The sequence below is a fragment of the Eumetopias jubatus genome, unplaced genomic scaffold (assembly GCF_037043125.1).
Source record: "Eumetopias jubatus isolate StellerSeaLion01/CBP00866 unplaced genomic scaffold, mEumJub1_p1.0 scaffold_6, whole genome shotgun sequence".
Taxonomy (NCBI): Eukaryota; Metazoa; Chordata; class Mammalia; order Carnivora; family Otariidae; genus Eumetopias; species Eumetopias jubatus.
Window position 1 is genome coordinate 26,842,458 of NW_028274812.1, and position 14,126 is coordinate 26,856,583.

At 39.1% G+C, this 14,126-nt stretch overlaps 1 protein-coding gene across 1 annotated transcript; it reads right to left on the reverse strand.

The window, feature by feature from the left end:
* Positions 1 to 3,361: 3,361 nt before the first annotated feature.
* On the reverse strand, positions 3,362 to 7,983 carry SMIM28 (small integral membrane protein 28). Its single transcript, XM_028121414.2, has 2 exons — positions 7,873 to 7,983; positions 3,362 to 3,823 (listed from the first exon to the last, which is right to left on the reverse strand). The coding sequence occupies exons 1-2, from the start codon at positions 7,981 to 7,983 to the stop codon at positions 3,362 to 3,364; spliced, it is 573 nt and encodes a 190-aa protein (XP_027977215.2).
* Between the last annotated feature and the right edge of the window lie 6,143 nt (positions 7,984 to 14,126).

Here is a 14,126-nt window from a genome sequence, read left to right on the forward strand (position 1 = left end):
TGTCAACAGGTAAGCAAGGATGTACTTTACCCTGTTGTTCTTAATATTCTGCTTGCAAATCCTGCTTTGTGAATTGACTTGGCTACAGCTGCATATTAGGCTGGTGGTTCAGGAGCGTACAGAAAATGTTGGGTAATAAATGGTGCCTCAAAGCTTGATTTATGCTTCTAGTTTCCTCTCAGCCTGTAACCTTACACTTAACCACATCGAAGACCAGCTGTATTTTGTGGCCTAGTCACATTAATTAATTGCTTTCAGCCTTGCTTTTATATTAGAATCACTTGTTCTATTTCAATTTAATCGGTCTAGGTGGGTCCTGGTATTGGTAAGTTCAAGTAATTCTACCATGCAACCTGGGGTAAAATCCACTGGTCTATATAGCAAGGGTCAGCAAACCTTTTCTTTAAAGGACCAGACAGTAAGTATTTTAGGCTTTGAAGGTCATTATAGTCTCTGTTGCAACCACTTCAGTCTGATGTAGCAGGCATAGGCAAGTCCACAGTAACTTGTATTCCAATAACTTTATTTCTAGACACCAAAATTTGAATTCATGTAATTTCATGTGTCACAAAATCCTCCTTTTGATATTTTTCCAACTATTTAAAAAATGTAAAAGCCAGGGGCGCCTGGGTGGCTCAGATGGTTAACGTCTGCCTTCCGCTCAGGTAATGATCGAGCCCTGCATCAGGTTCCCTGCTCGGCGGGAAGTCTGCTTCTCCCTCTCCCTCTCCCCCTGCTGGTGTTCCCTCTCTTGCTGTGTCTCTCTCTGTCAAATAAATAAAATCTTTAAAAAAAATGTAAAAGCCATTCTTGTCTTCAGGACGTGCAGTAACAAGTTGCAAGCAGGATTTGGCTTGTGGGCTGTAGTTTGGCAACCCCTGGTTAGTAGTTTATCTGCTGCTTCTGTTTGGTTCCAGAAGAGAACATCTTTCTTCCTCAGATCACTGATAGCAATTTAAAGGTGTCCTCTCACTGACTAGTTCTTTTATTTATTTTTAAAAAGATTTTATTTATTTGTGTGTGAGGGAGGGAGAGAGCACAAGCAGGGGGAGGGGCAGAGGGAGAAGCAAAATCTTTGCTTAGCCGGGAGCCCAAAGCGAGGCTGGATCCTAGGACCCTGGGATCATGACCTGAGCCGAAGGCAGATGCTTAACTTATTGAGCCACCCAGGAGTCCCAAACTAATTCTTCTAAATAGGTCTTATCAGGACATTTTTAAACATGGCAATGCATTTCCTTAACAGCCTTAGAAGTTGTAGCAGTTGGGATGCTTTTGTCTACCAGTAACAAGCCTGGCTTAAATGGCTTCAAAGAGTAGGAAACACATTCTCTAATTAAAATATAGACAGTTAAAAGGCTAATTCAGCTTTGCCACAATGTCATCAACCCTTCTTTCTACTCTCCTGTCCTTAATATCAGTCATGGATGATGTCTTGCCTCATGGTTGCAAGATGGCTGTAGCAGCCCCAGGTGCCACATGAGACCTATTAACATCCAGCAAAGAGGCACAGTACTTCCTTCCATGTATGTGTGTGTGTGTGTATAAATTTTTTTTTTTTTTAAATGAGGCAAGCTTTTCTAGAAAAACTCTCTCCTGCATAGATCTCCCTTTAGGTCCCAAAGATCTAATCAGTCTCTGGTGGAGGAACTGAGATCACCATGATTAACTGTCATGATGCATCCCCTGGCGTTGGGAGGGATCTGGTCTGTCTTACACAAGTGGCCTCAGGATCCGAAATCAAATCAGCGTTCTGTTAGCAAAGGAGGAGGAATGGCAGTTGGAAAAGAATCAACATGGTCTCACCCAGAAGTAGATTCTTAAGATTAAAAAAAAAAAATCTGAAGAAGGCTGTCTGCTGAGCTTTTCATTTCCATTTGTCTTGTTTACTTCCCTTAAAGACCATCGGGGAATTTTTCAGTATAATTTTCCTGAGAGAAACTTTATTGATCTTCACTCAAATAACTTATATTTTTGCCTTAGTCTTTAAAGGTACTACTATTATTTCTATTAGATTATATTTAGAAATGAATGTACCCTATTTGGGCTTACCTTGTTATCTTCCTAAAACTGTACCACATTGCATATCTAGTATAAAACTCTTATGTAAAAGTAAAAAAAGTTTGTTCATTTTTAACCATCAAAGCATCGCCTAGTTTTTGTCTTATGAAAACAACAAAAAAATTAGATTACCGAGAAAATTAGAGTATCAAATACAAGTTTTAGAATCATCCACGTCACCCTCCTGCTTCCTCCACTACCGCCAAGGGATTTCTGATCTGCATCCTAAGTGGTACATGGCCCATCTCTACCTCCCCATTTGAAAACCATGGAGGGAGATCTGTATCCCTTCCAAACTCAGCTGGGCTCCTCCTACTGAGAGCTTTGATGCCCAGCCAGGAGCATGGCCTGAAATTCCACATTTGCAATTTTCTTAGACGAACATTGGGTGCAGTGGAAGGTGCTCTAGCCCAGAGCTGAGAGGCTTTTGATCCCAGCTCTTGATGAAGTATTTAACCTCAGACAAGTTACTTAACCTCTCTGCGTTCTAGTTTTGATAACCTGTAAAGCAAAAGTTTGGACCATATGATTCATGAGGTCCCTGTTAGAGCTAATCTATGTCTCTCCTTACTATGTGATCCAAAATTTTGACCTTTGCTTTCCCATGTTAAACTAGTATCTACCCTGTTACTGCTGCTTGGTGAAGGCCACACAATCACTTATCATGTCCCCTAAGATGGTCTGTTAAAGCAGCACCTCTGTCCTGCCACAGCACTGGGGGACAGGCCAGGATGTTCTGGTGGGAGACATTCCCACCTACCAGCCCTTTCCTTTTCCCATTCTAGGAGACAAATTAGAACACAAGTAAGCAAGGGCTACACCAGGAAGGAGATAATTTTGGAGAGCTTTATTAGTTTTTTTAAAGCTAAAATGTCTGCAAATGTCTGTCTGTACCTTCATTCTTACTACTGAGACCTACTTTACCATCGTTTACCACACAACTGACCACTGCAGCTCTCGAGATGTTTTCCTTCTAGAATTCTCCAGCCATCTTGAAGCTTTCACACCGAAGTGAAGCCATAAAACCCTGAAAAACGCGTGTAGGAAGAAACACTTTATTTGGTGGGAAAAGCCGTTTCCTTTGGCTTAGCAGCCTTTTTCTTTTCCTTCGGAGCTCATCCCCATGCTTACCAGTCGTTCTAATTGTTTCTCAGTTCACACAGAATTTTCCTATTTTTTTCTCAGGGGTGTTACCCTGAGTAACACCCCTGAGAATATTTTAGACAAGTCGAGTCCTCCTCAGGACAACCTAGGAGAAATTTTCCCTAAGGAACTTGAGAACGGTTACCCAGACTGACATTTGTCAAGCTTGGCGCCCATTCATCCAGGAGTGTGCCGGGTGCCGGGTGGGCTCCAGGAGGGGAGGCGAGCTGTGCTTCAAATGGTTCCCACCAGCAGTTTCTATTTGCCCCTCCTGGCCAGGGGAGCCCTTTTCACGGGTCCGGCCCGCCTCCAGAGCCTCCACCCCAGGGCGATTCCTGGTGGCCTCCTCGTAGGAGGGGGGCAGGCCCGCCTCCCAGGGCAGCGGGGAGTAGAAGTCCTGCTCGCCGCTCTGCGGGAAGCCGGGCAGGAAGTCCGTGGCCTCCCCTGCAGCGGGGCGCGCTGGGGGGTCGGGGCTCAACACCTGCCCCCGGGGCCTGGGGGCTTTGCAGCGGCCATACAGGAAAAGCAGCAGGAAGGCCAGGAAGAGCAGGATGGTCACTGGAAGAAGGATGCACAGGAAGGGCTCCACATCGTCTTTGGTGGAACTTCTCTGCTGGGTGCCCTGGAATTCGGGAACGAAGCTGGGTTAGGAGATGGGGAAAGAAGACTTCTGCGTTCCCTAAAGCGCCTCTCTTTCTTCATCTGTTACCCTTATCCTCATTACCCACTCTGAAAATCACTGTAGTATTTCTTTATGCCAATGGGTTTGAGCCCATGTGAAGTAAAGTAAATGGATGTGATAAAGTATGAACTGAGATGTCAAAAATACATATTGACAATATCCTACAATATCCCCTGGAAGGAAAACCAGGAGAGTAGGTTTTAGTTGGTCAGCCCACCACTCATTCTTTGAACGGGAGCTCTTACTGTTTATGCCCTTATTTTATTTAGAATTAGACCAATAATGTGGTATTGCCACAAAAAGGATCATATGGAATTTAAATGATTTAATTTGGGAATGAATTCTGACATTGTTATGTGTTCATATCACATATAAATAATATTTGAAACCTGAGTTGATCACTGACGTTTATGATGAATGAGATTTTAAAATTCCTTCCATTTGTTTTTGCAATATTTGTAGAATCAATATGGAAACTTTTGAACTTTTTTTTTTAAGACTTTATTTATTTGACAGAGAGCAGGAGGGAGCCCTATGCGGGGCTTGATCCCAGGACCCTGGGATCATGACCTGAGCCAAAGGCAGCCACTTAACCAACTGAGCCACCCAGGCGCCCCAACTTTTGAACTCTTTATAGAAAAAGAATTGTATCCTATTACAGCCTAAAGTTTCTCTAAGAGGCTGGGTAGGGACTATTGGTAGCCAAATTCCTGCAACATGCTGTTTAGATCTGTTCAAGAGGGAAAAAAGCCTGAATTGAACAATAAAGTTTAATGAATCTTATATAAATAATACCCTCCCCCCAAGAAAAAAAACCCTACCTAGTCTAGGATATTATTAAACTAGATATGAGAAGATTTCTGCAATATCTGTGCTTTCAGAGGAGAAGTCATTTGTGGACTCTATCTGGTATAAACACTAATTTTTTGGTTGTTAGAGTACAATCTCTAAAGTGTGAGCGTATCTGGTGCTTTGTTAGATATCATCATCTGCAAGGCATCCCATCTTAGACTTCAATGTAAACATGGAATTAAATATTCTTGAAAGGTCAGTAGTTAAAAAAAATTGCTGATAAATTCTTAAGCAACCTAGGAGGTTTTGATTTTACAATATTAGCTCACAAGGTAATGATGGTTCTTGATGGAGTAAAGAATATAATAGCCATGAAATGATGCTTCAACAGCAAGGTAGAGAAGCAGTACAAAAGTACTGTCCCAAATTGCGGAGACATTTCTTTAAATAAAGCTGCTAGTAGTGAGGTATTAAAAAGCTTCTCTGTTATATAAAGCATACAGCAACAAATGTGTTTGTATCCACAAAAATTAAGCCTTATATTGTGTTTCAACAAACAAGCAAAATACTAAGCTCTTTATCTATTTATTTAAAATAAAATATAATAATAAAACTGTGAGAGCCCAGGGATCTCTCCTTGATTTTGGGGGTAAGGACAACTGTTTTGCTGACCGTGACCTCTTAAGAGTCTGGCTTATCTAGTGTTGTTTGTATCATTTTTTTTTTTACTTCCTGAAGAATTTACAATTGTGTGTGTTATGTTGATTCAAAATTAGATAGTTTATTTAATATTTATAAATTATTGCCAGATATTTTGTCCTTGGTAAGATATGAGTTCTGATATTTTAGCTTAAAGTGCATAAAAATTAAAAGTGTGTTTTGGTTTTGTTTTTGGAAACAGAGCATCATCTTTGGGGTTTGACAGCTCTGGCTTTGAATTCTAGTAGGACTTTCTAATACTTGCATGACCATGAACCATTTATTTGTCCCGTATGGGCCTGGATTTCCTTCTCTATGAAATGGAAATAATATCTTTTTTGGAAGGTTGGCATGATAATTTAATGAATCAATGTGTGTAAAGCACTTGGTGAATAATAGATATTTATATATTTCTACCTCAGGAACTCACATGGTCAAATTTACTAGAAAATAAAATACTACAGATAACCAGAAGAAGTCTAGAAATTTATTGCTAAGGCTAGAAAATGCAGTGAGCATAAAAAAAAAAAGAAACTAACATTACTATATTTATATTTTAATATATTTTTTCAGAAAAAATATTTTAGTAACAATATATTTTATGTGTGTGATTTTTATATTTCTAAGTTATGGGTTCTTTTTTCTTACACATAATCTATCAAAACTATTAACTTAAAATCTGTTGTGATGTAATAGGACTTTGATTACAAAAGCTATAAGAATAGATGAACTCATAAACAATTTACTACCATTAGTAAAAAATCAAGTTGGACTCAAAAGCAATTTAACTTTGTTTAGGCTTTTTCTGAATCGTTAAAAACATTAAAGCTTCTGAAACACTCTTCGGGGGCATTTGGGTGGCTTAGTCGTTAAGCGTCTGCCTTTGGCTCAGGTCATGGTCCCAGGGTCCTGGGATCGAGCCCCACATCAGGCTCCCTGCTCAGTGGGAAGTCTGCTTCTCCCTCTCCCACTCCCCCTGCTTGTGTTCCCTCTCTCGCTGTCTCTCTCTCTGTCAAATAAATAAATAAAATATTTTTAAAAAAACACTCTTCAACCTTGATAAATATGGACTATTATGCATGACTTAGTTTTTGTCATTCTCCATCAATTATATGAATGATAATAGTTTCTAAGCAGCTGTGGGCATCAAATTTTAAATACTCTGTAAGTTCAAGATGCATAGAATATAAAGATACTTAATGTTCTACTTAAAAGATTTTGTGTAATAGACCCTATTGTTTAGGGCTATGCCACTTATGGTATTTATCAGTATTAGTTGCATTTTTTTTTTTTTTGCAATTAGTTGCAAAATTTCAGAAGGAGAAGAGCCACAGTCTCCTCCTGTAATCGGCACTTCCATTGGTTGAGTCAAATTTATCCAAATATCAAGTGGCACTAAAAGACTTATCTAAGATGGCAAATTCGGACAATTTCTTGAGATAACTCCTCTTGTGTTCCAGTTAAGAGAAGCACAGAGCGACAGGAAAAATTTATGATGGTCTCCTTAATTTTCTCTTTTACTAATTCTTGGTATATTGGTTCAAATTGTTTTGGATTTTTTTTTTAAGTGCAGAAAAGATGTCTGCTTTTCTAGTCAAATGTTCTTATTTGTTCGCTTCCCTCAAAGTTGTTTCTTAACTTTTAATATTTCTGATGCATATATTGACTCAAGGGCTTTCTTGTTTGGGGAATATTTTTTAAAATATTCAGTTAAAAGTGTGACTGTTGAAGGGTATAAAAATCACAGTTATATATATATGCAATTATAAGTGTTAAATACAAATAATATATAAATATATATAAAAAATATCTCTCTGTAAAAAGGTAGTTTGGGAGAACTTAAATATTAGCCTTGTCAGTTGGTTTTCCAGACAACAAGAAAATAGTTTTGTTTCCCTCTTTTTGTGGGGCAGGATTCCTCATTTCCCTCCTGATCATAAAATTGAGTTCTTGGGTTTCTACAAATATTTTTCCTTTCTGCCGCTTCAGATTGAGCCTTCTTTGGTGATTGCCCAGACAAAGCAAAGCAGCTGCTGCATTTCTTAGAGACAAAAACCTCCTTAACCCTCTGCTACCCTGCCGGAGGTAAGAGCCTTGGCTTCTCCTAACTCCTAGAAACACTGTCATTCTACAGCCAAAGGGAGCCTCTCATTACTGTGTATGTAGACATTGCTTTACTGTGCAAAGAACAAAGTCCTAAAACCAAGGCTTAAAGATTTGTTGACTCCTCCCTTCAGGTGTTCTTTGATAAATTTGATCTATCAGGTGTTCTTGGAACTATTTGTGGCAAGTTTTACTTGAATCCATCCTTGTCAAAAGAATACAACTTCCCAGTTACTTCCTTAGACCACACCAGTCAGTGAGTGAATATTTCTGTCCTACCCATAAAGGAAAATGCTGCCACTAAGTTTTAAGATCCTAAAAATATAGGCATAATTGGTTTTAAAGCTGACAAGAAACACTTTGGGGAAGAAAAGCCTGAAGTTATAGATACAGACCTGCAGCTGGGTTTCTGGAAGAGGTCGGCTTGGTTCACTCGTTAACCTCTCATACGTCCCCCTGCCGGCGTGGCCAAACTTCCTCCAGCTACTGGCCATCAGGCCCTGCATGTTTCCATCCGACTGTTGCACTGACCACCCTTCCACCTCGCTGCCCAGATTTCAACAGTACTGCTTGCTCTTGACCTGGATCCAGCTTGGATGTGCTCGGCTGATGGCTGTTGGTAAACTCCTTCTCTGATGAGTGGCAACCGGGAAAAGAAATCAACCAGAGAGACCTCTCGGGGCTGGCTATATTTAAATTCAGTGCCTCTGCATTTGTTTTGTGGCCTTTATCACTGTAAGGATTGGCATCAGATGTCAGACACGGAATAGATTTCAGACCGAGGAGTTCTCTGCATTTGCGTTATTACAAGTGCAGTGGATGGTCTCAGTGAGTAAAAGCTGTTTATATTGGGATATAAGAAGACCCTCTCCCTTCCCTTCCCATATCCCTCTCCAGAGATAACAGCTCAGCAAGAAAAACTACCCCAGCTGAATTTCCTTTAGTTATTTCTGGGTTCTAGGATACAGAGAGAAGGGTATTTGGTAGAGAAGCAAGACTCTTTTATAACTTTTAGTAAATTATTTAGATGAAAGATGCTAATGATAAAGTTGTGCAGAAGCCAGACAGACAATAGCTCGGATTGTTTGCAAGAAATATTTGCTGGTCTCAACTAAAAAAAAAAAAAAAAAAAAAATCAAATTACTAATACTTAGTCTTCCTTTTGATTATCTTGAGAACTTTATAAAATTATTTATACTAAGCTTAAAATAAGAAACTTTCAATTTGAATATTCACTGAGATAACTTTGGGATGTTTAATTCTACATATTTGTGGAGAGTTGAACATTTAAGACATGGTGGTTGGATTCTCTTTAGTGGAATAAACTTCAGTTTCAAATATTTATTCAACAACTTACAATTCAATATTGCAACTACCCACATCCTGATCTAAGCATCATTTCCATCGAAGCAACTGTCATGATGCTGAAAGAGTATTTCCTAACTAGGATTTTTTTTTTCTTAATTAGGATTCTCCACCACTGGCCCATGGGGGCCCACGGAGAGGTTTTGGGGTTAGGGTAGTGAACTCACTACACTTTTAGATAGATCCAATTTCTGGGGAGGAGCCATCATTTTCATTACCCTTTCAAAGACTGCATCCCTCCTTGATACAGTTTGGCTCTTAGCCAAACTTCTCATTTGTGGTAGAAGTTTTCACTAAGTTTCCCAGTGCCTGGATCAGTATCCTAGCGTGGAACTCCTTTATCACTTCGTCCTTTTAGTTCTTACTGTGGAGCAAGTTGATTTTGTGCTCTCAGTTAAAATATTGCCTTGTCCCACTGATGTGTTCCTATTTTAAGCCAGGCTTGTACCCCCACACTGGGATACCCAAAGCACCTGGCCATCAGTGCGCTCTTTTACTTTTTTTTTTTCCACATGTCGTGGTTTTGCTAATACTGTGTCCTCAACTCTTCCTCCACCCTATCAACTTCAGTACCTTCATTTCTTAAGAAGCAAGTTGGAAATCTGGATCAAAAGCATTAAATATGCACCTGTAATGTTGGACCCTCCTCCAGCATTGAATGAATCAGATACAAATTCCTGCTCTTCTGGCTATATTTCTGGGGACTAAGAGAAACAAATCACATAAATAAAATATTTATCAGAAGGTGATACATGCTATGGAGAAAAGCAAAGGAGCAGAGTAAATGCTGAAGGAGGGGCACTTTTAAAGGGGGAAGTCAACTAGGACCTCAGGGAAAGTGATATTTGCACAAAAAGCTGAAGAATGCAAGGGATTCAGCCATGAAGTTATCAGATGGTAAAGTATTGCAGACCACAGGAATAGCCAGTGCAAAGGCCCTGAGGTCACATGCCTGGTAAGTTCTCAGAATGGCTAGAAGGTCAGGGTGGCTGAAGCAGTAAGCCAGGAAAAAAGTAGGATATTAAGAGAGAGAGGATTTGTGGGAGGTCATAGGGCAGCACAGAGTAGAGGGTTTATAGAGCATTGTAAGACTTGTAGCTTTTACTCTAAGTAAAATGTAGGAGCCATGTGGAGTTTTGAGCAGAGGAGTGATAAGATCAGACTTCCATTTTAAAAGGATCACTCAGGCTCATCTGTGTTTGAAATAGGTATAGGGATTAGGGCAAAGCACGGAGACCAGCTAAGGCCTCTTTTAATAATTCAGGGGAGAAATAATGGACCAGCGTAGTAGCAGTGGAAATGGTGAAATCTAGATACATTTTAGGAATAGAGGCAACAAGATTTCTGGAAGAACTGAAAGTGGTACAGAATGGAAAAAAAAAAATCAAGGAGGATTCTGTTTTAGCCTTGAGCAATAGGAAGGATGACCATTCTCCTTTATAGAGAGGGAGAAAGACCAGATGGGGCAGGTTGTGTTGTATTGTTTTGTTTTGTTTTTACACAAGAGGAATAAAGAGAGTTGCGTTTGGACATGGTAGGTTTGCAATATGTGTGAGTTTGGATATTAGAATTTGGAGTTCAGGAGTGAGGACTAGACCACAGTCAACAGTTGGAACTCACTGGCAAGGAGATGGTATTTAAAACTTCAAGACTTAGTGAGATCACCAAGAGAATGAGAGTCAATAGGATGGGGAGACAGGGAGTGGCAGTGAGATGGAAGAGAACGCAAGAATGTGTGGTGTCTTAGAATCCAAGGGAAGAAATGTTTCTAGAAGGAGGGAATGATCTCAAAATGTAGGTACTGTGTAATCAAGTAAGATGATGGCTGAGATTTACTATTGGATTTAACAAAATGGGTTTGGGGAAGGGGTGTTCCTGGGTATTTGGACAAGAGTAGTTTTGGTGGAGTGGTTGGGGCAAAGTTTGATTGGCGTGGTTGTAAGGGGGGGGAGCAGAATTGGAGATAGTGAATATCAACAATCTTGAGTTATTTTTGCTTGAAAGGGGAGCAAAAGATTGATGAGTAGCTGGATAGGGCAGTAGAGTTAAGAGTTATATACTCAAAACAGAACAAGTTAACAGATTATTGCAATGAGCACTGGGTGTTATAGGCAAACAATGAATCGTGGAACACTACATCAAAAACTAGTGAAGTACTGTATGGTGACTAACATAACATAAAAAAAACAAGTTAATAGATTATTGGAAAAAAGATATCATCAATATATGTCAACCCTCAACAATTCTAAGAATTCATCCTAAAGAAACAATCTGATGAATACTCAAAGATATTATGTTGTTGAAAGATGTTTTAGCACTACCTTGAATGTCTAGAATAACAAACAAGATTTTTAAAAATTCCACAAAAGACTTAGCTAATAAAATATCCACATATAAAGACAGATTATCATCTGAAAGGAAAGCCCAGAAAAATGTAAACATGCTTACCACAATTAAGACAAACTTGTTAGAAAATTGCATGTTTATTACAAATTTTCATGCCTCTGCATATAGAAAAAATGTTAACAGTGGTATTTTTCCTAAGTGGTGGAATTATAAGTTGTTTTTTTTTTTTTGTGGAACTATCGTTCTTTTTGCTGATCAACATTGGTAATTTTTCTATAAATATAGATATTCTATTTTCAAGAATTACCAAGACTTGTTGGTTTTCTGGTTTTGCTAGTTTGTGGAGCAGTTGGACCCAGGGCAGTCTGCTTTAGTTGTGTGACATATTTCATCTTCTGGGTCAATAATGGAGAAAAGTCCCTGAGAACTCCTAGTCAGGGAAGATTGAAATGAATTAAAGATGTCTATAGAACAGCAGTAGGGTTTTTTTTTTCCCATATTTAATTCTAAACTAGTAAATACATTTGAATTTTAGCAAACTGGTCAGTGCACTTTCTCAAGATGCTATTATAGGAATTAAATAAGCTTATATTTGATTAGGAGGACTGAAAACTAATCAGTAGATGGCAGGCAGCGCTGTGATGAATCACTCTGCCTGAACCAGAGTTCCATGGAGACCAAGGGTTCACCTAAGGGTCAGCAGATCTGGCCTTGGGTTTTCTTCGACTTTGTCCCTGATAATCTGGAAGGGAAGAGACCTAAACAATGTGACTAAATCCGCTAGCAATAATGGACTGAATGAGGAAGATATGCCGGAAATGATTTTTTTAAAAACCAAACAAGTATGACAATAAAAAAGGAAAAATTACTGAAGTTTACTTTGGAAAAACAAGAACACTTACAGAAATGGAAGATTTCCATTTTGAACAGAAGATTAAAAAAACATATTATGAAGCTGTAATTAACATAAAATAGAATCTTAGCCTTCTTACATGCAAATTTTGGTGAATCTTAGCGCAAAGATCTTCTGTGTTCTGTTTGATGAATTTTGACAGTTTTATTTACCCCTGTAATCACCACATAAAACAAGATATAAAACATTTCTATCACTCCAGAAAGTTCCTTCAGTCAACTATTTTTAAATTCCTGTCTACAATGGAAGAATATTTTTAAAAGTCTCAATTATTCCCCCAAATCAAAAGCAGGATATGAAATGTATAAGCTTACTGTGTCCTCTGGTTATGAACTTGGGTATTTTCAAGCATTTGGCCTTTACTTTTTCTATACCTGGAATCAGGGAAAATCTAGGTATATTTAAAATAGAATAATGATCACAAATATTTGGAAATCATATTCTTGATACTTGAATATCTTGGATATTGGATACTTGGATATTCTTGAACTTAAAACTGGAACTAGGTAGGTAGATACATTTAGATTAAAAATCCTCATGTAATTTGTCTATGCATGTTTTCTTTATTCATATATATGACAGGGAATGGGTTAGCTGGGGTGAAGGAACCCCATTATTTAATTCCTAAATTGTCATATATTATTATATTACCTATCTTTTTTTACAACTCTGAATTATAAGAATTCTTCCTAATTTTGCAGATTAGGAGATTAAGGATTAAACAATCTTGGGGACAATTTTTCCCAGTTTTTCCTAGATTCTATAATTCCTGGAGCCAGGTCTGGGTGTCCTCATGCCTCACTGTGTGAGGCAAAGGAAGTCTAAGATGATGAGGGCTGTTCCTTTTCTCCCACGTGTAGCTGCCTTCAGGTTGATGCAAAACCTAGAGCTGGCAAATGTTGCATGGTTATAAATACAAGGCCTCTTAGGAAAAATCAGTTGCCTTCAAACTCCTTTCTCTACCATCATTTCTTTTTTGACACCTTTCCTGGTTTGCCTCTGTCACCATCAGCCCAGACACAGTCAACGACCACCTCCTATGGCTGGCTCCCATGCCATACACATGCTCTCATTAGTTCACAAGTTTTAGTCTGTGTTGAAGTTGTCTGAAAGTCTTTCTTTGACCTCCCTAATAGAGGACAAACAATTGTCTTGTCACTTCTCTGGATGCCCAGGCCTGACATGCAGTGTTGCACTCAAATGTTTTGGGAAGAATGAATTACCGAGTCTCCTTTTACATGTGGTCTCCATTACTCTATTGAATACTGTCAGATGACCTCACCAGAGGGTTATTGGATTGCAGGTACTGGTCAGAGGGCGCCCTTTGGGGTGACCTGGGAGCTGCTGGAACTACATCTAGGTACTGGACTTTTTCCCTGCTCTGTGGAGGTCTCTGCTCAAACTCAACAGGGCTGGCCCTTGGGAATCCATGGGCCTATACACTGGGCTGCACCATTCACTGGAGCTCATCTGAATCCCCCAAAAGATGCTCCCAATAACGCACATTTAAGCAAAGTCACTTAAAATATCCAAAATGCTCTTGGGGAAATTTTAATCTGAACCCAAAATTCGGCAAGTAGTTTAGAATGGAACAAATAACATAAGTGGCGTATGTTTGGGATATGACAGCTCCTGAATAAGGAGTAGCTACTGTTGGACATACAGAAGAACCTATAGAACATCCACCAACTCTGATTTAAATACGTGTTTTGAAGTCCTCGTTTGTATCAAGGTCTTCTCCCTCCGATTGGGAATACTATCATATGAGAATGCTCGATAGATTTGACTTCATAATTTGAAATAAGAGAAATGAATTCCAAATACATCTGGGCTGTTTTCATGTGCAGCCTGATAATTGAGACAAAATCTCTTCCTTCAGCAAGCATTTCTGTATTTTTGAAATGATGATATAATTAAAGTCACAGTGTATAGGTTCCCAGTATTCTTTCCCCTATAGACATCAGTCCATACTTGTGTGAGCTTGCCCAAATGCTAAGAACAAAACCTAAATATCCCCTACCCCTC